Source organism: Jaculus jaculus, chromosome 2, assembly GCF_020740685.1.
Source record: "Jaculus jaculus isolate mJacJac1 chromosome 2, mJacJac1.mat.Y.cur, whole genome shotgun sequence".
NCBI lineage: Eukaryota > Metazoa > Chordata > Mammalia > Rodentia > Dipodidae > Jaculus > Jaculus jaculus.
This window is the reverse complement of record NC_059103.1, coordinates 167,721,648-167,744,716: the sequence shown is the minus strand read 5'-3', so window position 1 is coordinate 167,744,716 and position 23,069 is coordinate 167,721,648. Positions and strand designations below refer to the sequence as shown.

The following is a 23,069-nucleotide window of genomic DNA, read 5'->3' as shown; positions in this document are numbered from 1 at the left end:
ATCTGAACTTTGGTAAAAACTTTGACTTATTAGCCATGCCAAGAGATAATATGACAGAATTCTGCTTATCCCCGTCTTCTGATATAGAGTGCATTCTCTCTTGAGCCAAAAGAATTCTAGGCCTTTCTGAGGAACAGGGGTAATGGTCCTTTTGTGGTGTCCTAGTGGATTAATACCTTTCTTGCCTGAACTTTTATACTTCGCCCTTCTTGCATGTAAACACTGCATTAACTCCTGACAGATCAGGGGTTGAGATTTATACATGATACTGGAGTAAAATAAATCTCATATGTTAATGGTGACTTTTCCACTCAATATCATTGTGAATTTACTCAAAGGAAACTTACTGAAGTCCTACAGCTTCATCTGAAAACTGGTTAAAGAAATATACTATATAGAGCCATAGTAACAAAAACAGCATGGTACTGGCACAAAAACAGACATGTAGATCAGTGGCACAGAATAGAGGACCCAGATGTAAGCCCAAGTAGCTATAGCCACCTGATATTCGATAAAAAGCCAAAAATACTCATTGGAGAAGAGACAGCCTCTTCAGCAAATGGTGTTTTGAAAACTGGATATATATCTGCAGAAAGATGAAAATAGATTCTTCTCTCTTGCCATGCACAAGAATTAAGTCCAAATGGATTAAAGACCTTAACATCAGACTGGAAACTCTGAACTGCTAGAGGAAAAAGTAGGGGAAACCCTTCAACATATTGGTCTTGGCAAAGACTTTCTGAATACAACCCCAATTGCTCAGGCAATAAAACCACAGATTAATCACTGGGACCTAATGAAATTACAAAGATTTTGCACTGCAAAGGACACAGTGAAAAAAGCAAAGAGGCAACCTACAGAATGGGAAAAAATCTTCGCCAGCTATATATCTGATAGAGGATTAATATCTGGGATATACAAAGAACTCAAAAAGTTAAATAATAAGGAATCAAACAAGCCAATCAAAAAATGGGCTATGGAGCTAAATAGAGAGTTCTCAAAGGAAGAAATACGAATGGCATATAAGCATCTAAAAAAATGTTCTACGTCACTAGTCACCAGGGAAATGCAGATTAAAACTACATTGAGATTCCATTTCACTCCTGTCAGATTGGCCACCATCATGAAAACAAATGATTATAAATGTTGGCGGGGATGTGGAAAAAAAGGAACCCTTCTTCACTGCTGGTGGGAATGCAATCTGGTCCAGCCATTGTGGAAAACAGTGTGGAGGTTCCTAAAACAGCTAGAGATTGATCTACCATATGACCCAGCTATAGCACTCCTAGGCATATATCCAAAGGACTCATCTCATTTCCTTAGAAGTACGTGCTCAACCATGTTTATTGCTGCTCAATTTATAATAGCTGGGAAATGGAACCAGCCTAGATGTCCCTCAACAGATGAGTGGATAATGAAGATGTGGCACATTTATACAATGGAGTTCTACTCAGCGGTAAAGAAAAATGAAGTTATGAAATTCGCAGAAAAATGGATGGACCTGGAAAGTATTATACTAAGTGAGGTAACCCAGGCCCAGAAAGCCAAGCACCACATGTTCTCTCTCATATGTGGATCCTAGCTACAGATGACTGGGCTTCTGCGTGAGAATGAAAATACTTAGTAGCAGAGGCCAGTAAGTTAAAAAGGAGACATAAAGGGTAGAGAAAGGAAGGGAAGAGGATACTTAATAGGTTGATATTGTATATATGTAATTACAATGATTGTAATGGGGAGGTAATATGATGGAGAATGGAATTTCAAATGGGAAAGTGTGGGGGTGGGGAGGGAGGGAATTACCATGGGATATATTTTATAATCATGGAAAATGTTAATAAAAATTAAAAAAAAGAAATATACTGTATAATTCACAGGGTTCTTAAGAATTTTATGAGATAATGTATATAAGGCACCTAGCCTATTTGCACATACTAGCTTATCTCTCTCTCTCCATACATAGATGGATACACACACACACACACACACACACACACACACACACACATGGTCATTTCTAGGTATTCTTGAATAAAGTCAGGTCTAAAAAGAAAGACCTGATGGGCTGGAGAGATGGCTTAGCAGTTAAGCCCTCACCTGTGAAGCCTAAGGACCCCGGTTCGAGGCTTGATTCCCCAGGTCCCACGTTAGCCAGATGCACAAGGGGGTGCACACGTCTGGAGTTCGTTTGCAGTGGTTGGAAGCCCTGGCGTGCCCATTCTCTCTCTCTCCATCTATCTGTCTTTCTCTCTGTGTCTGTCACTCTCAAATAAATAAATAAATAAAATGAACAAAAGAAAGACCTGAGATCCAATAATGACTCCCTAAGGACATTATATTTCATAATGATTCATATTTATAATCTCCTTCATATTTTATAAAGAAAAGTTAAAATAAGCATTTGAGTTCTTTATAAATCATCAGTTTCAGATATCAAAAATAACATTCAGAAAAATAAACAGAGAAGTAAACAGGAACTTATGCATCTCTAATAGAATATACACTCTGAAGACAAAAGGAACCAAATTGCTTTGAATAATTATACTGCTGGTGATTCTGTTCATAATCTTTTCTGAGATCACTATATGTATATTTTTGACAGAGATGTGATTACGGTGTTTCACTGATTATTAGGAATTTAACAAGGGAAAATTTAGATATAACATCAGCAAGGTTAAGTAAAATTTTGTAACGCTAAACTTAGTTAGAAATAAATAATATCAATAGAACTTTTCTTGGAGGAAAAGAAATACAAATTTCCTAGTTCTGGCTGTTGAAAAGACTTAGAAACAATGGCCAATCCAGTAGCAACAAACATACTTAAAGCTCAGAGTATGGCCCTTAAGTACCATAACCTTGTAAGAGAAATTGAGTTCTTAGAAGAAATAACAGATTCCAGACCTGGGATAAGAAATGCACAACATGGCCTGGAACAACTTGTCAGATTATAAAGCTATGATGCTCTCAATATGAGGAATATATTAAATGCATTCAGGAAGCAGCCTCCACAGGCCAAAAATGTGGACAGTTTAGGCATCAATTAAAGATCAGTATAAATGAAATCAGAATGAAAAAATACATCAAATGTTTTGAAAAAGATTAGTTAATAATTATGTAAAAATAAATCAATTTATCATCTCTGGATGATACTAGGGAACCAAGTGATGGGTAAAATGCTTGCCGCACAAGAATAAGGAACTGAGTTTGGATCTTTAACACCCACACAGAAGCCAGCTGTGGTGGTAAGTGCCAGTAAGTAACCCCAGCGCTTGGGGGGCGGAGCAAGACAGGAGGAAAGCTGGGGCTGGCTGACTGGTTACTCTAGCTGAATTGGTGCGCGCCAGCTTCCGAGCCAGACCCTGTCTCAAAAAATAAGGGGGAGAGGGCTGGAGTGATGGCTTAGCGGTTAAGCGCTTGCCTGTGAAGCCTAAGGACCCCGGTTCGAGGCTCAGTTCCCCAGGTCCCACGTTAGCCAGATGCACAAGGGGGCGCACGCGTCTGGAGTTCGTTTGCAGAGGCTGGAAGCCCTGGCGCGCCCATTCTCTCTCCCTCTGTCTTTCTCTCTGTGTCTGTCGCTCTCAAATAAAAAAAAAATAAGATAAGGGGGAGAGTGACTAGAGAAAACATGAAATATTGACCTGTGGCCTTCACAGGCACATGCACACATAGACACTCCATACACATGCACATGCCAAAAAGAAAACAAAACATTCTTTATAATCATGTGACATAATAAAATAGGCCAAACTGAATATGCATTTCCTCATTCTCAAACACATCATTATAAGATGCCTCCACTGGCTTTCAAGTCATTTTAGAGTTTTTTTTTTTCCTTAAAATCTTAAATGTAGCTTTTCTTTTCTTTGATGAAGGCATTTTTCTTTCATGAGGCAGTGAACTAAATCGGTCCATTTTCAGCTGTGAGCCCCTAGAAAGAAGAGGTTGTATCTTACTTTTGTAGTCTCCATAATTAATATATAATATAGCTACCTATTGAGTAGAGTGTTTATTATATAGAGTCAATTGCAGATGGCTCCAGGCTAATGAATTTCTAACTTTACAATAGTGAGAAAGTGATAAACATTTTGGAGAAACCATATTTTTAAAAATTTTTTGTTTATTTTTATTTGTTTATTTGAGAGCGACAGACAGAAAGAGGCAGATACATAGAGAGAATGGGTGCACCAGGGCCTCCAGCCACTGCAAAGGAACTCCAGACACGTGCGCCCTCTTGTGCATCTGTCTAACATGGGTCCTGGGGAATCCAGCCTCGTACCGGGGTCCTTAGGCTTCACAGGCAAACACTTAACCACTAAGCCATCTCTCCAGCCCCAAGCAACCACGTTTTGAAGTCTCTCTCCTGGGCCAGCTGAATCCACTAAGGCACTATCCTGAGATGCTGGACACAAGCAGCAGTAAGCTACAGTTCCCGGTAGCCTCTGGTCACCAGGGAAAGTCGCCCATGCAGTAATGTGGTACAGAGTGTTGCTGTGTTACTAAGCTATGATATTTAGTGGTTGAGCTGTATCAGATGCTTTTACAATATTTTCATCTTCCGGTGGGTTTATGGGAACTAGACCCTTTTGTAAGTCAAGAAGTATCTGTACAGTTTCATCAAGTATCATACACAATACACAGAGACTCAAAGGCATAAGGAGCTGAGTCCAGAAGAGGCAACCATGAGACCCTGAAAAGTGGTAACTAATGGAGCAAAGCCTTCCCGGTTTACAGCACGGGGAATGGTAGCTAGAGAGACGTGTTTATGGTTACCTAAAGTCAGGCAGTTCTGTAAAGCCTGAAGTAATTGCTTCTAAATCACTGTTGCTTCCTCAAGCTCTCATCTCTCTCCAGGGCTTTCTCTCTGAGCCTCCTGCTTGAGTGCAGTCTGGGCTCCCCTGACAAGAACTTTCTGGATTCCCATTCCAACACTACATTTTTTTTGTTGTTTATTTATTTGAGAGCGACAGAGAGAGAAAAAGAGAGAGAGAGTGAGAAAAGGGCGAGAATGGGTGCCAGGGCCTCCAGCCACTGCAAAGGAACTCCAGATGCGTGCGCCCCCTTGAGCATTTGGCTAACGCTAACGTGGGTCCTGGGGAATCGAGCCTCGAACCAGGGTCCTTAGGCTTCACAGGCAAGCACTTAACCACAAAGCCATCTCTCCAGCCCCCAACACTACTTTTACCAAGCCGCTCCACTCTCCTGCCGAAGGCTTCTGGCCACTTGGCATCATCTTTCGGAATTTCAATTCTGAAGTGCATGGCTCATGTTCACCTGGCTTAGAGATGCTCATCTGCTTTGAACATCTACTGTTCTCCAAGATGAATCTGTTCCGCTAACTGCTCCCCACAAGGGCACCAGCCTTGCTCCTAGTTCCCTAACCAGGCGTGTCCTGCGCATTCTCGCTTTCTATACTTAGCTCCAGCTCCCGTCTGCTGCTGTCCCCTGTCCTCTTCCCTGGGGTTCTGGTGGCTCGTTGGCATGCATTACTTACTGAGGCACCAAAACTGCGTTTTACTGTTACTTAACTTTTCTTATGTTGTGTTCATCTTCAAATCAATACATCTAATCAGTAAACTTTATGTGCCAGGAAGTAATGGGCATTATGGGTATATAAAGACAAATAAAATACTCTCTTAGCCCTCAGTCAAGTTAAGGAGGCAAAATGAAAAATACATTAACTTCAAAATGAAAGTGCACATTTTAGTTTTAAGAACCCATTCCAGGTAGCACAGGAGAGGCTTCATAAGGTAGTGCATGGCCTAACACCCTCCTCCCATGGTGGAAGCCATGCCCTCTTTAGCCTGAGAGGCTTGAGCCAGGTGTGCATTGGCAAAGAGAAGAGCGTCGGAGGGGCGGGGTAAGGGTGAACCGCCCTTGGAGATGAAAAACTCAAGTACAAGGAGCTTATTTGTTCTAATGAGCAAGTTCAGAAGTTGATGTGAATGTTGTATAAATCTATGTAGAGGGCTGGACAGACAGCTTAGCAGTCAAGGCATTCTCCTACAAAGCCAAAGGACCTCTTGGTCCCCAGGACCCATCCCAGGATCCACGGAAGCCAGATGCACAAGGGGGCACATGCATCTGGAGCTCGTTTGCAGTGGCTGGAGGCTCTGGCAAGTCCATTCTTTCTCCCTCTCTCTGTCTCGTTCTCTCTCTCTCTCTCAAATAAATAAAAAATAAAGTTTAAAAAATCTATGAAGAATATAGCAGTCAAAGTATATGACAGCAAGAGCTCTGACTCACCTCAGTAAAAGCAGCAAGAGGTAGTCACCAACTAAGTTTCTATTTATAACCCTATCCATCTCCAATATTTTTCCATTCTTTTTTTAAAAAAGATTTATTTTTATTTATTTATTTATTAGAGACAGAGAAAGGGGTGGGGGAGAGAGAGTGAGAATGGGCATGCTAGGACCTCCAGCCACTGCAAACGAACTCCAGACACATGTGCCACCATGTGGATCTGTCTTACATGGGACCTGGAGAATCAAACCTGGATCCTTAGGCTTTGCAGGCATGTGTATTAACCGCTAAGCCATCTCTCCAGCCCCTTTTTTTTTTTTTTTAAGGTAGGATCTCACTCTGGTCCAGGCTGACCTGGAATTAACCATATAGTCTCAGGCTGGCCTCGAACTCATGGTGATCCTCCTCCTATCTCTGCCTCCCAAGTGCTGGGATTAAAGGCATGTGCCACCACGCCCGGACCATTCTTAATTTAGTTCTTTGTTATAGCCCTTCTCATCCTATTGTCCCTCCCACTGCACAACAAGTTCTGACTCCATATGATCAGAGATCTAGGTTCCTATCTTGGGGGTATAAATGTTGCCTAGTTTATGGTAGGCACTTAATGTGTGCTTGTTAATTAACAAAACTTCAACAGCTTTTTATAGGAGGTCTTGTGAACTGCTGCTACAAATTGGTCAGTATTGATTTTCATGTTCTCTAGGGGGTGAGGCCTCCTCAGCCTCGAGTACAGACCTCTTCAAACACCAGTCCAAAGAGCTTTTCAGTTTAGGGGCTGCAGGGGAAATGGAACCGTTAGTATTCCACCTAGTGAGGGGAAAACCTGTGTTCTGGGGCCAGAGGATGAACTTTACATGAACTTGCCTACTGCACCCCCACTGACTCCTTTCCTGGAACGTTTTAGAAGAAAAGGAGGTGTAGATGTCAAAATGGAAAGTTTTATTTAGTTTTATGCAATGCCATGTGAGGGCCTAGACAGAAATAAGCAAGATGGAAGCATGTGAAAAGTTAAATCATCTCTATATTTGGTACTTGAGCAGGAAACATGGAGTATCATAGAAAACATAATCAAAATATGATTTTAAAAACGTTTTTTTTCCCACAGTTCTTCAAATGTATTTTCAAGCAGAGAGATATAGAGAAAAGAGAGAGACAGAATGGGTGTGCTAGGACCTCCAGCTACTGCAAATGAATTCCACATGTGCCACTTCATGTATCTGTCTGTATGTGGGTACTGGAGAATCAAACTCGGATCTTTTGGCTTTGTCCGCAGGTGCCTTAACTCTGAGCCAACCCTTCAGCCCTAAAATATGAAGTTTTTTGTGTGTTTGTGTATTATGATGTGTGTCCATGTGTTTGAGTGCAGGTATGTGCACACCATAGCACACATGTAGAGGTCAGAGGACAATCCTGCATGTCATCCTCACCTTCCTCTTTGTTTGAGGCAGGTTCTTTCATTGATGATTTTGTAGGCTAGCTGGTTCGTGAGCTTCCCTGGGGTTCTCATGCCTCACTGTAGACATGCTGAGATTACAAATGCTCACACTATATATTCAGCTTTATGCGAGTTCTGAGGATATGAGCTCAGGGTCTTGCATAGCAAGTACTTTATCCACTGAACCATCTCCCTGACCCTCACAATATGATCTTTATACAATATCATATGCAAAGAAAATAATGTTATGACTAAGGTAGAATTCACTTACAGTTAATTGATAAACCTCTTTCAAAGTATCTTACTCTGCCTACAACCCTTTTTCTTTTTGGAACTTTTGAAGTTTTATTTATTTATTTTCAAGCAGAGAGCGACAGAAAGAAGAGAGATAGATATAGAATAGAGTGAGAAGAATGGGCATGCCAGGACATCTAGCCAGTACAAACTAACTATAGATGTATATGCCAGATTGTGCATCTGGCTTTTACATGGGTTCTAGGGAATTAAACCTTGGTCATTAGGCTTTGCAGGCAAATGCCTTAACTGCTAAGTCATCTCTCCAGCCCCTGCCTACAGACTTTGATCTAGCTTATTAGTCAATTGACTCATGAACACTCTGTCAAGAGATACATCCTTATTCTTAGGCCCTAGTAATTCTAAGGAATTCACAATGGGTCAATTTACAAGAGCAAGGTAGGCAGTATAAGGAGAGGTGAGCTTGGCATGGCCTGGGAAAATACCACTTGAAGACAGAAGGCTTGGAGAGGGAGAGGACAAAGGGCTGAATGATGGAATTAGCTGGTGTTATAAGACTAGAGCAGGTCCAGACACAAAGAAGTGCAGGAACACAAGGATGGCCAGGAACTCTGGCTGGACTCTAGGACTGGGAAATGGAAGAAAAGGTGCAAGTGGGACCTGCACAAAAGATGGAGGAGAGGACAAGAGAGGCCTTGCAGTCCAGGCTAAGGAGATACTTTTTTCTCTGTAGATGTGCAGATCATTTGTACATGTATATTTATATGTGTATAGGCATGTGTGTGTGGGTGTGCATGCATGCATGTGTGTGTGGTAAGAGATCAGTGTCACGCATATTCCTCCATCATGTTTCACTTTACTTTTTGAGACAGGGTCTTTTACTGAACCTGGACCTCACCAATTCAGCAATACTAGGTAGTCATCAAGTTCCGGGAAGACTTCCTGTCATATACCACTACACTCAGTTTTCACATGGGTGCTGGGGATTTGAACTCACTTCCTTGGGCTTTACTGACTGACCTGTCTCCCAAGTGTCTATATAGACATTTTCATTAAGCACAACACTCTGGAGACATTGGAGAGACATGGAAGGATTTCCAGCAAGGAGGAGAGAAGATCAGATATTGCAGTTACTTTTGTTGTTTACCCCATGGTAATTCTCATCTTCTTCCTGAAAACCTTTCTTAGTACATTAGGATGTTTTGTTTATCAGAAGACACTTAAAAAGTCCCCACTCATGCTCAAGTAAAGTGTGGCCAATATACACCAATGTTGGTAGTTCTACTTTGTTAGATTGACACATTTAGCCTCTGGCATGTGTCCCAATTTTGGTTAATGAGACTGCAGAGAAACTTGTTTTAGAGATTCTGGAAAAGAGTGCCTCTCTTTGAAAAAGGGATCTCAATTTCACACATTCTCTCTCCCACTAGTCACAATGTGGAAAATATGCTGCTGGAACAATTGCAGCCAATTTGTGAACACAAGGTGGGCAATCCTGAAGTTAGAACACATGCCAAAGATGGCAAAGGGAAAGACACAATCAACCAAAATCCTTGATGTGTTTGGAAAACAAAATTCAGCCTTCTGTGGGGCCAGGGCTACAGGTCAGTGGTAGAGAACTTATAAAGCTTGTGTAAGGCCCAGGATTTGACCCTTAGCACTGAAAACAAATAAAAATAATAGAGCTCTCTGTAAGTACTTACTGTAGCATTCTTTTTCTTTTCTTTTCTTTTCTTTTTAAGAAAACCCTTACTGCCACTTTGACTTGTGCTTTTTTATATAGCTAAAAGCATCTCAATTACTGGGTTGATTTTCAATTTAGAAAGTTCACATTGGAGGCAGTGCCCAGTTAGGTAGAGGCACAAGCAATCAGGTCAGCATGGTGGAAGGAGGCTGTGGCATTAGTAAATTATGATGGGAGGAGCATGAGAGTTTAATAAACAGGAACAAAAGTAAACAGTGCTTGGAAACCATGGTTGTGTGTCCTTGATGATGTTGAGGCTCTGGCATTGAAGTACCAGTCACTGAAACACATGCAGATGCTTGGATGAAAAGATGACTTGGAGACCGTCGTACACACTTTGCAGATGAGCTAACCAAGCGCACCCATTGGACTGTTTACACTGTGAGGACATGGGCCCTGACTGTCTTCTTTACTTCTGACTCCCAGGCGCCATACAGTAGATGCCTAATAAGGATGCTCAGTAATAAAATAGACTCTAGAAAGCAAAACTATGTCATTGCTAGAAGCTGTGAAGCAGAACACACACAGCCTCTGATTCTTTCCAGCGCACAGTCTACAAGCCAAAAAAATCGGAAAAGGGTTGAAAACACAGATTATGAAGAGGGGAAGAAACTTCCACTGGAAGATGTGGAGTAATTGGCACGTCAACAGGGTACCTCCCTTTTCACTAGTGGTTTGTAAAAGACTTATTAAAGACAGGTATTCCAGAAGGATGCATTTGGGGTGTACTGATATATTCTGAAAGAAAGAGTATCCTTTCCTCCTAACCCAGAACTCAGGATGAGAGAACCAGGAAAACATTCAAGATTTAAAGCCCATCCACCATGGGGAGTGAGCAGAGGCCATTTTACAATGTTACTGTATTGTCTTTTTAGCGGGCAGAGAACAGCTGTCCATCACTGTAATCCCAGTGCTTAGGAGGCGGGCATTTGGAATCCCAGGGCCAAGCTGGCTAGCTAGACTAGCCCTAGCTGTGATCTTTCAGTTCAAGTAAGAGGCTCTGCCTCAGGAAGACAAAGTAGGCAGCAATAGAGGAAGACACTTCATGTCAGCCTCCAGCGTCCACACATGTATATGCACATGCACACTTGTGCATCCATATAAATACAAACATGCATGCATACTACATACACATACATGTTTGTAAAAGACTAAAAACACTTTAAAAATTCAGAAGAGCAATAGACTGTCATGGGCCAAGGAAGGACTGACTCATTAGCGTGAATGAATATGTAGTGTGCTTGCGGGAGAACCTGGAGTTCACGGGAAGAGCAGGACTGTGGAAAGAGATGGAAATGGAAGATGCTGGAGCTCAAGATGTAGAAATGAGCTCTTGTGGAAAAGATACTTGTTCTCAAACCTCTTTTCCCCAAAGCCACCTATTCTGGTGACGCTTCTACTGCCTAGCTCTCCATAATGGATTTCTTCTTGATCAGTGAAGAACTTTATCTCTCCTTTCACAAAGACCCTTCATAAGTTAACCTATTTGTCTACTATAATTAGTTAAAACCATGTTACATTTTGATTCAGTCTGTGCTACCAATAATATATATGTAATATTTTATTTACAGAGAGAAAGGAGAAAGAGAGAGAGAGAAAGGGGAATGAGTGTGCAGGGCCTTCAGCCACTGCAAACAAACTCCAACCACATGCACCACTTTGTGTATCTGGCATTATGCAGGTACTTGGGACTAGAACTTGGCCTATTAGTCTTTGCAAGCAAATGCCTTTAACTGTTAAGCCATCTCTTTAGCCCCTCAATTCTAATTTTATATCAGCATAGGAACATTAAAAGAAAAACTGAGACCCAGGCATTGTCATATTATAGAAATGTAGCAAGTTTAGGACATGATACATGTTCAATAAATGTTTATTGAATCAATGGAAGAAATGGAAGTAAAATAAAAGCAAAATGGAATTTGGAAACAAATTTCATACCAGCTTTTAGAAAAGTTAGGTAAGCAGCAATTTAGACCAGAATTTGAATATTACTTGAATTCTGTCCTTAGGAGTGAGTTACTACCATTAGCCAGGTCTTCAAGGATAGATAACTGGTATATTTTAATTTTCTTCCTTAGGTTAATCATGATTATTTTTTTTTTTTCTTATTCTAAAGTTCTTGGAACTTTCAGTGGTACCTGGGGTCATAGCACAAGCAGCTCCATTATTTCTTCCATGAATAGCTCAAATTTGAAATATGAAAAGACAGCCTAACAGGAACCAGGAGAGAGAAGCAACTGTGTGTTTCATTTTCACAATACTCTAAAGGAAATAATAAAGAATTCTAGGAAACTCATAGTCATCACAATCAACTGACTGACTTTGTAGAAAGCTTGCTGATCCACAGATAAGAGGGGAGTGGAACAAAGAATGTGAAAAGAAATAAGTAGTTATTTACAATAACAAACTCCTTTCTCCCAGAGGTAAATTATTTTCAAGTGGTAATGAGCTGGATCCCTTTGCATAAGCAAGTGCTGAGTAGGATAAGCATCTTAGATGCTGCCCAAGGTTCTGAAGACCATCACAGCATTCCTGACTCCCCCATGCTGTTGCTTGCTGTGGGGAAAAGGCCACCAGCCTTGACACAAAAATGACCTGTTTTAGGGCAACTTCAGCACTTAGAGCAGAGGGGCATTTAATCCCTCTGAGTCTGTCTACAAAAAGCTTAACTGAGAACCTCAAAAAAGGATAGAAACTCAACTGATTTTTACTGATTAATTCTTAGGCAACCACACTAGGCTCAAGTTCCCCACTCTGCTCTAGTAGGTAGAAATCAAACCTGACTTCACTATGGCCAAGAAAGGCAAGGCTTCTTCACCTTACATGAAGGCCATTAAGAGCACTGTTGGTTCCATGCAGAACCATTCTTAGTGGAATATGGACATGTGAGGGAATAAAGCTAGGGCCTCTTCTCCTGACCAAACCCAACAAGGCAAGAAATACCTGCACAGGGAGAGCTAGAAGATTTGTTGTTGTTGTTGTTCTAATTCTGTTGTAGATTTCTGCTCCTTCTCTCTGTCCCTTTGACCATCCCTGGTAGGTCCCCAGTCTAATTCACTCTGACCTACCAGTCTTTTCTTTAAATGAAGGTGACTTAGGGGTTCCTGAATTTTAAGTACTTCTTGTTGAAAATTTTAAGGCCCTGAAAAAAAAATTAAGTTTCAAACAAATGAGACCGGGTAAGTTAAGGAACAAACTTTCTTCCATGTACTTTTGTGTATTAGTGTCATAGATATTGAATGTCTTGGATCTTTCATTAAATTTTATTGTAAATGGAAATTTTGCTTTAAGAATATTTCAAATTATAGTTAGTCATATACATAGAATTTGGAGAGAATTTGAGTCCTTGCATTAGAATAAAGGAAAGACACATTTTGAGTTATAAAATATTAGTATAGACCTTAAAAACCTAAAAGATGCCATTGAAAATCTACAGTATCCTAAAAATAAGCATTCTTTATATCTTCAATCCATGCAGCTGTTGGTAACATTTATTTCGAAAGCAGGAAAACAAAAGCTAGAGAAGGTACAACTTCAGACACTGTTTTTGTACTTATGACATGTTTTGTAGATACAGATAAAGTTCTGGAAACAGTAATGTTAAACAGCTCAAAGACTAGATTTTCTATTAATGTAACACAAATACAGAACAATTTACAGATGAATTCTCTAACGTCCTTTTGAGTATGGATGTAGGATGTAATGATGTCAAAGAAACAATCCTTTTTTTTTTTTTTTTTGAGGTAGGGTCTTGCTCTAGCTCAGGCTGACAGACATAGAACTCACTATGTTGTCTCAGGGTGGCCTCAAACTCATGGCAATCCTCCTACCTCTACCTCCCAAGTGCTGGGATCCAAAGTGTGTACCACAATGCCCGGCTGAGGGAACAATCTTTTGTGATAAGTACCAATAACTCTTTTTCATGGTCAGTCTTGGGGAAAATTGGTGAAGTAGTACAAATTTGTCTTTTTTATCATTTCACCTCTATTCCTAAAATCTCCCCAGGTCTATTCCATTTCATCATTTCACCCCTGTCGTCGGGTGAAATGATGTCAGCATACTCACATGGTAAATAACCAACCAGGATGAGTCGGTTTATATCCAGCTTCGTAACAGAAATATTCACAGTGAAGATAAACAAAATGAGCAGAAAGCACCTCATTATGCAAGAATGAGTCTATAATGGTAAAATCTCAGATACCATAGTAGTGGTACAGAATTATTTGGAGGAAGAGAAGGCATCCTAGCATAAGGCTAGAATTAGAAGGCTATTGACAATAACAATTGCTTTCTGTCTTAACCCTCACAGTTTGCTTGTGAAATCACTGGACTATAGTCACCAAAGGCACCTTTTTAAAAACAAAAATAAAACAATAGATTTCTAGGTTGAATCTTAGAATGATTCAACCAGAATCTCAGAGAATGAAGTTTTTATAATTTAGAAAGAAAAGAGATGGGCAAACAATGTGAGGTGAGCTCCATTATCCCAGTTTTGGAAGTAATCAGATAATTCTTTATAGACAAAGCTTAGAGTTTCTATGTGCTGTCTGCCAGTAACCATTGTACCATTTAACTAGTAATTCTATTTTAAACTGGTGTTAATGCATGGGGAGAAACAGCTGCATCTTTGGTCTTACCAGGCACTCCAGCTTGGATCCAGAAGTTGATGTCTGTCCCTTCAGTGCCGCTAAAGACCTGGGTGATATTGAGGGGTTTCAGCAGGCTCATGACCTCCTTCATGATGGCCCTGGCCTTTTCACTGCCACTGAACTGAATCCCAGTGGGTAAGAAGGTTCCAGAGTCAGACTCCATCACCAGGCTGTAGTTGGAACTATTTACCTAAATGAAATCACAAAAGAGACAAATATTTGGCTCATATCTGCTTTCTCTGTGTTTTCTACTCAGGATTATCAAATAACCATCACCAAATACTTTATATCCTCACATATGCTATTCTGCCTGACTCAGGTGTCCGTTATGCAATTTATTACTTAATGGTTCTGGTTCTGAGATGCACAGTTACTCATCCTAGGACTTGGCAAATTCAAGAGTTTATTTGGAAGGATGAATAATATATATATATTGCATATATATATATATATATATATATATATATATATATATATATGAATGAAAGGAGAAGGAGAAGAAACTAAAGTTGCTCAATTATGCTTTACTAATAATAATATTCAACAGAATTTCTTAAGGAAGGGCCTATTGTGGATTTGTTCTTCCTCTGTGGAAGGAACTCCAGAGTGTAAGCCATACTCAGAAAACAAAAAAGGCAAGAATGCTCTGTGGACTAATTTTTGTACCTCTTCCCTATAAATAGATCCTATTTTAATGTGCATACTGCTGAAACTAAAAGTCTTCAAACTGACAGGCTTGTCTTGGGTTTCTGACTTTGTTGTTATTCTATCTGTTGAGTCCCTAGGGAGGGCAGTGACAGAACAAGATATGAAACACTACTCTCTCTGGTGTAAAACCACTGCAGTGTAATCACAGGCAACTCAACTAGGCTGTCCGTTTGTAAATTTCCCAAATGAAGTCTGGTAAGAAAGCAAGCAGTAATTTCATGTAGCCAACATCGCCACTGTAATAACTTACTATATCGCATGCTCTTGATAAGTTACACAGCCATGCAGCTCCGACTTGCTAATGTAAGGCTCTTCTAACTTATCAGGTATATAAGTTACTTCCTCATTGCTGGAACAAGATACCTGACCAGAAGCAGTTTTGGAAGGAAAGTGTTTATTTCTGGCTTACAGTTTTGAGGGGAAGTTTCACCATTTGTGGTGAAAGCATGGCAGGAGAAGCAACTGGGTATTACATCTTCACATCAGCGGGAGGAAGTAGAAAGAGTAAGCTGAATGTGGTAGTTGAGATGGTGCTATAACACCTCAAGGCCTAGCCCCAGTGACACACTGTCTCAAGCAAAACTTCACCTCCCAAAAGCTCCACAACCTTCCTAAATAGTACCACCAACTGTGACTTAATAGTCAAACACATGAGACTATAGGTGACATTTTGCATTCAAACCACCACAGTATGCCTTCTCTTTCCTGGGAACATGCTATTCACCACGTCTGATCAACTGTCACCTTGGCTTACTTATTCCCAGGCTATCCTTGGACAACACTGGTATATGTTCTTCATTGTTCCTTCATGATGGGATTGCCTTTGATCTTCATTGACAACAACCTATCCATAGAACAAATTTAAAATTGATTCTGGTTTATAAGCAAGGATCTGAGGATCAGAGAGGTCCAATGGCTGGCTCAAAATCACATGTCTGGCAACTTGTAGAGCGGCTCTGAAATTTTATGCTTTCCAAGGTCCCTATTGTATTACTAGCATTTGGCCTGAATGTGAGGCTCCTAACACCATAGGAGATTCTCATAGTCAATGATGAAAAGGTTCACAAAGCAAAGGCATAATTACACTCTTATTTCTAAAGAATTTCTGTCTTCATGACAATTTTCAATTAAATATTCGAGGTACTTACAATGGACACATCTGCCCTAGCTTTTAGCTACAGCTACTGACTCATGGTAGCATCATTATAATCAATATTATGAAAAAAATATTTTCATTAATGTCTTATATTCAGGGATTATCTGACTGCATATTGTTATAAGGTACACATGTAATGTGGCAGCCCTAATCCTCCTTCATTCTATACCATCTTCCCCAGAGTTTGCCTCCTATGCAGAAATAAGAAAAAGATTATTATGTATCTTGCAAATGAAAACAGAATTGAGAAATCTTGTATGTGATAGTTCCCATATTGCAAGTAGATCCTATGATTCTAACAAGAAAGGCCAGCAAGGTGCTCCTAATTGTGTACTATTTAATTTAAAGTGGAGCATATTAGCAGTTTAGCTGTCAAACCCAACACTAAGGAACAGCCTGGTGAGGTGGATGCAGGTTTGGATTATATGATAGCTGATCTCTAATTGTCAACCTGACAGGCTTTAGAATCACCATGGAGGGCTGGAGAGATGGCTTAGTGGTTAAGACGTTTGCCTGCAAAGCCTAAGAACTCATGTTCAAATTTCCAGGTCCTACGTAGCCAGACACACAGTGAGGCAAGCATGCAATGTTTCACATGAGAAAGACAGAAATAGAAAGGATGAGAGAGAGAGAGAGAGAGAGAGGGAGGGAGAGAGAGAGAGAGAATGGGCACACCAGGGCCTTAAACCACTGCAAATGAACTCCATATGCACATGCCACTTTGTACATCTGGCTTATGTGGGTTCTGGTGAATTAGACCTTGGGCTTTTCAGGTAAGCACTTTAACTGGTAAGCCATCTCTCCAGCTCAATAAGCTGAATTTTGTCAGGTATTTTGTCCTAGCAAGAATTTGACTCAGACAGACCCACTGTTCTGTTTTTGACATAGCTGACACTCTGGGTTACCAAGGAGTATGACTGGCACTCCATGTCACCCCAAGCCATATCACCTTGGCCTTTGGCATTTCTGTCTGTATGTTAGGACAAAAGCTCCTAAGCTCAAATAGTGAACCTGTGCATGGGAAGCTTAGAATCCCTTTGTAGACCAAAATGAGAGTGGTGGCATGAATTGAGCTTGAGAGGGCTTCTAACGTGTTCATTAAGTACTCCCTAGCCTTTCTGAACACAAAGGAGCAGAAATTCTGGAGTCAGAACCTCTCACAGTTTGGGAATGCCACTGTGCTATATCATAGGACATTGATAAACACACAGAGTGGTGTCAAGGAAGAGCTTTCAGCAGGGCCATAGGCCAAGCAGAGAAATGAAGCGTGGGCTTGGGACCCATCCAGTACTTATCTGTCTTCAGTTGTGTGTGTTAGGCATTTGATGTCAACTGTTGAGTTTCTTCTCCCATGAAGCCGGCATGGTGATGCTACCCATCTCGTGGAGTGAGGAGGAGCTGCATGGCTAAGGTTGGTACAAGAACAGCACTTGATAAACCATAACGTCATTGATTTGTCTGTTTTTAGCACTGGACATCTCAGATTGTCGAGGATGGTTGGTGGTAGTATATAATCCATTATGTTGGTCTATTATAGTGATAGGTGGTGTTTTTGAGGGGCTTCCTACAAGATAAGCACTGTGTGAAGTGCTTTATAGCTCATTCCATGGGCTGTTAAGATGAGTGGTATTATACTTCTCATTTCAGACAGGCCAAGGAGGTTTGGGTTTTCAAACTTTCTCAAGGTTACCTAGGTAGTAAGTGGTACGGCAAGACCTCATACACAGATCTGCTTCTCAGTGCTCAGGCCCCATATCTCTTGAGAGTGACTTCTAGTTTTCCACCCACAAATCCTCACTTAAAAAAATTTTTTTTGTGCATTTTTATTTATTTATTTGAGTGTGACAGAGAGAAAAAGAGACACAGAGAGAGAGAGAATGGGCGCGCCACGGCTTCCAGCCACTGCTAACGACTCCAGACGCGTGCGCCCCCTTGTGCATCTGGCTAACGTGGGACCTGGGGAACTGAGCCTCGAACCGGGGTCCTTAGGCTTCACAGGCAAGCACTTAACTGCTAAGCCATCTCTCCAGCCCAAATACTCACTTTTAAGTCAGAAAAAACCACAAAATGTGCAGTTAAAGAAACGTATAGATTTAATTTTTTTTCATATGCCTGTAATACAAAGTCGACTTGGATAGAATTTATCATCTGTGCTAATAAAGCGACTTAATTAAGCACAGTGAGGAGTGAAAACAAAAACAAAAGTATCTTGCGACACAATTTCCTTCCAACTAGGAATAAAACACCTAAAATAACAAGTCATCCCCTCAAGACATTTCAGATGCCATAATCCATACTCCTGGCACAGGGAGGAATAGGTTGGCTTTCCATTCACGTACAGTTGTATTAGCTCCCGCTAACTTGATGGCAGTGTCCTATTGTCTTCTATTTATAATATAAACAGCTCCATATGTTTTCAATAAAGAAGCAAGAAAACAAACCACCCACTGTCCATGACACTGCCTTCTCTGTAGTTGGAGTCGTTATCTAATTGTTAGCACATGGTGAAGGGGTTGAGACAACAAAATATCTGTACAAAGAAGCTGGAAGGAGGAGCTGGGTCACTGGGCTGTTAGAACTGCTGCCTCTCAGAAACGTGTTGTCACAAACATCCGGGATTCCTTAGCATGCTATGAGCTGCGGGGGACACACTGTGCAGATAGGAAAGCTGACTGTGGCTAATGACAGGGAGCGGAACTGTACTGGATTGACTGCCTCTTTCTTAGCACATGTAGCAAGATATCCATTCTCTTGTTTATAGGCGAGTGTAGGAAGAAACTCACTTTTAGAGGCAAAATACTTCACTGCTGAGATAACTGACTCTAACTGAGTCAAACTGCAACACATAGATGAGAAGGCTGAACAGCTCAAAGATAGGGTCAGATATGATCTGTAACCCTCAGCTGCTCTCTTAATAGAGGAAATATTTGTCTATTAGAACCCACGGAAACTATTGCTTATTGCCATGTACTGCATGTACACAGTACGAGGTAGAGAAATGCTCTCTCTAGTATTTTAGATTGAGATCTCAGATTAGTTACTATCTGCTCAGGGTTAAGGATTCATAACTGTTATGTACTACAATCACATCTTACAATACTTCTTTTTCTTAAGGACCTGGTTACTCTGCCAAAATAGTTTGGTAGCCATTAGCATTCTTTGGTGGCAATGCAAGATTTAAAAGAAGGAAAGTGTTTATAATATATATTACATGTTTTGCAATGTTTACTTCTTAAAATAAACACAAAGGGTGATGTTTGTGTTCTCTGCTTCTATAAAGTATCAGGCAGTTCTTCAGAAATACAGATTCAAGTTCAATAGCACTTCCTCTCCCACCAAATTTGTCTTCTTGTTTAAAATGTTTTTATTTTCCCATAACATACAGAAAATAATTGATGAAAAAACCATGAGAAAATAAGTCCATGTTTTCTGCCTAATGGGCCTTTGAAAACCCAAAATCAAATGACGGGGAAAAGAGCCACCTAATTATTTGAATTAATTATGTAGCCTCCTCAAGTCAGTGTTAAAAGAACTACAGTATGTATTGACATGGGAAATGGGCCTTGGTACCATTTTCCGCTATTAATATTTTATAGGTGATGATTGTGACACTGGTCAGGTGGTAGTCTCAAAGCAAATTCTAGAAGCAGATTATTTCATAATGTGTGTTCTGGGTGGCTGTGATGATCAACTTTCATAGCTGTGTCAGAGACCCTAGTATTCCCTGGCTGTAGGGTGAAGGTAGATGGTTCTCCATGTTAGGTGATCTAGCCTGAACCATAGACATGACTGGAGGATCAGAGAAGGTTTTCTGTTAATGCACAAAGTCAAAAATAGGCTTTACTTTCTGGTCAGGTCTACCCCGAGGTTCAAACATTTATTTCTGACAGTCTCTAGCATTCAGTTTTGAACAGCCTTGGGTACCCAGGGGAGATGTAGGAAAAGAATGATGACAAGGTGGAGTGCCATAAGTTATTTTCATTTGACAGCTAAACTGGCTGCAGCCTGGGAAACGGGCAGCCTTGGGTAAGTTACATTACCACTGAAATTGCAGACACCTATTGTGCTTGATCCCCCATTGAGCCAGAGACAGGAGCAGAATGAACAGCTTGCTGAAACCTCTTCCAGTCCTGCTGCTCAGCGTGTGTACACAGAGGCATTCTGTTGTGAGACAAAACTGTGCTCCACTTTTACAATGTCATTTGAAGCACTCCACATTTCAGTGAATTGTCCTTCTCTGTGAGTCAAGGTCTATGGGTAGCTCTTAAATGTACTGAAAACATATGATTCCTCCATAAATGTCACTATGGTAACCAACCACAGTGAGTCAGCAGGCTAAAAATACACCAAGAACATTGGCTAAAGGACATATTTTACTTACATAGGAAATCACTTTGATTTTAGGAGTCAGTGATCAAAATATCTAGTGTATTTGGTAAAGATGTTAAAAGGCATTACATGGCAGATTAACGTCTTCTATCACAGAGAGACTTAAGTAAGACATCACAGTTAAATTTGATTCCTTAATGTCAGACACTGGTCAAATGTTTTATGTTGCTGGCTTTATGTTCATTTCCATGTGCAGTTGTAGAAATGGCCTATACCACTAACTTTCTGAAGGCAGTCTTCTCAGCCGATTTTATTTAAAAAAATTAAATTTATTTATTTATTTGAGAGAGAAAGGTGAGAGAGAGAGAGAGAGAGAGAGAGAGAGAGAGAGAGAGAGAGAGAAAAGGCATGCCAGGGCCTCTGGCCACTGCAAATGAACTTCGGATTCATGTGCCATCTTGTGCATCTGGCTTACCTGGGTACTGAGGAATTGAGCCAGGTCCTTAGGCTTCATAGGCAAGCACGTTAACCACTAACCAATCTCTTCAGGCCCTGACTTCTCATTATTGTCACACTCTGTTATGTTTAATCCTCTCCAACTCTATCACTTCCCTTCAGTTCCCTGCTCATCCCCACCAACTTATCCTCCTCCAGGCTCAAAGATCACAACTGAACTACCCTTCCTTACATTGAGCCACTTCCTTTAATGCCAACATATGCTAAAGATGAAGAGGTTTGCTGGTATTGGGGTGCTAGCCCACAGAATGCATTCTGGGTGACTTCTCCTACCTCTTGGTGGAAAATTTATACCAGCTTCTATAAGTCCCCTTCTAAGATTATTTCTCATAGCTGAGTTCACCACTATACAAATAGATAGGTCATTTCCTTTTAAAGTACAGTACTCATCATTTTCTTGACATGCAAAAATAGGCTACTTTATACCCAAATAATCATGTGATTATCCTAGAGCACACCATATTCCAACACAGCTCATGAGTACTCCTTTCTGAGTGGACATTAGATAAGCATTTTTTTGGAGGGGTTATGACGACACCCTCAACTTATTTATGGGATCAAGGGCTTTTACTAATATTAGTAAAGATGTAAAATATAGCTTTTAACATAACCATTTTAAGCCCATCTTTCCTTATTTATTTTCTGGGTATGTGGTTTTTAAGGCAGGGTGTCACCCTACACCAGGCTAGCCTCAAACTCATGACAATGGTTCTACTTCAATTTCCTGAGTGCTGGGATTATAGGTGTGAGCCATCATTCCTGATCTCCTTTCAAATAAAAAGGAGTGGGCTGGGGAGATATCTAGGGAGGTAAAACTGCTTGCCTCAAGGATGAGGGCCTGAGACCATCTTAGTATGTGATTCCTCAGGACCCACATAAATAACTAGGCATGACCATGCATGCCTGTAACTCCTGTCCTATAGATAACATGAACTGGGGGGTTGCTGGGGTTTGCGGAGATTTCTGGGGGTGGAAAGGCAATGAAGCTCTGCATTCAGAGATCGATTCTCCTTGAGGAAACACATGGGTAAGTGGTAGAGAAAGCACAGTCACATTCTCCTCTCACCTTTGCGTGCTTGTGAGTGTACCTACACACACACACACACACACACACACACACACACACACACATACCATCCGTCCATACACACACACGCACACCATGCCACACATATTACACATGTTAAAATGAAAACAGTACAGTAGCGGGTTTGAAACATCATGATAAACAATACTTCCCAAATATAAGTTTGAGGGCTCTTGGTCACTCAAGTGATCTAATGCCTTCCTTCCATCCAAGCCATTCATGACTAGCACACCACAGCCTTGTCTAATCTGCTGGCCCACTGCATTTATACTAACCTCGCTTCTGTAAAACATCAAGGCTTCCTACCAGGGAAGATACTATAATGCCACATTGAAGGAGGGAGAATTGCTGCCACATCTCTGTGGATCTCTGCTGTACCTCCAGCTAAATGAGAGCTCTGAACACCTGGGGTGCCCAGTGGATGGGGGGCAGAAATTACCCAGAGCAGCTTGAGGACCCAGTGGAGCTTTTGCAGTGGCTATTGATGCAAGAGAGACAGTTGATTGGTATGCTTTGGAGTTTTCCTTCTCTGGGCAAATGAAACATACCACCAACACCTGGCAAACAGCCACTGCTGCTTGTAATCCCAGCTACTTGAGAAACTGAGGCAGGAGGGTTACAAGTTCAAGGCCAATGTGGACAATTTAGTGAGCGCCTGCCTCAAACAAAAGATAAAATGGGATATAGCTTAGCAGTAGAGCATTTTCCTAATATGTGCAAGGCCTAGGTTCAATCTTCAGTACTAAAATAAAGTCGAAGCAGTGATTTTTCACTTCTGTGAGGAATTATTTTGTGACTCTTTATAATGATGGACAATGAACAAAATTATGGAACTAAGTCTCCAATAACAGTGTCAAAATGACGTGGAAACTCTTAGTTTTGTAGTACTGTTTCCAACATGCTGATCCGCTATTAAAGCAAAACGCAGAATATTAAGTAATATTAAAGGTGAT

At 40.8% G+C, this 23,069-nt stretch overlaps 1 protein-coding gene across 2 annotated transcripts in view; it reads right to left on the bottom strand.

Annotated features, from left to right (window-relative positions):
• The window catches only part of Cpq (carboxypeptidase Q), a 476,655-nt gene that overhangs the window by 78,754 nt on the left and 374,832 nt on the right, over window positions 1-23,069 (bottom strand). For both annotated transcript variants that reach the window (XM_045144672.1, XM_045144671.1), the window contains exon 7: window positions 14,309-14,510. In XM_045144672.1, coding sequence (XP_045000607.1) covers window positions 14,309-14,510 — 202 coding nt within the window. The remainder of the gene's footprint in view (window positions 1-14,308; window positions 14,511-23,069) is intronic.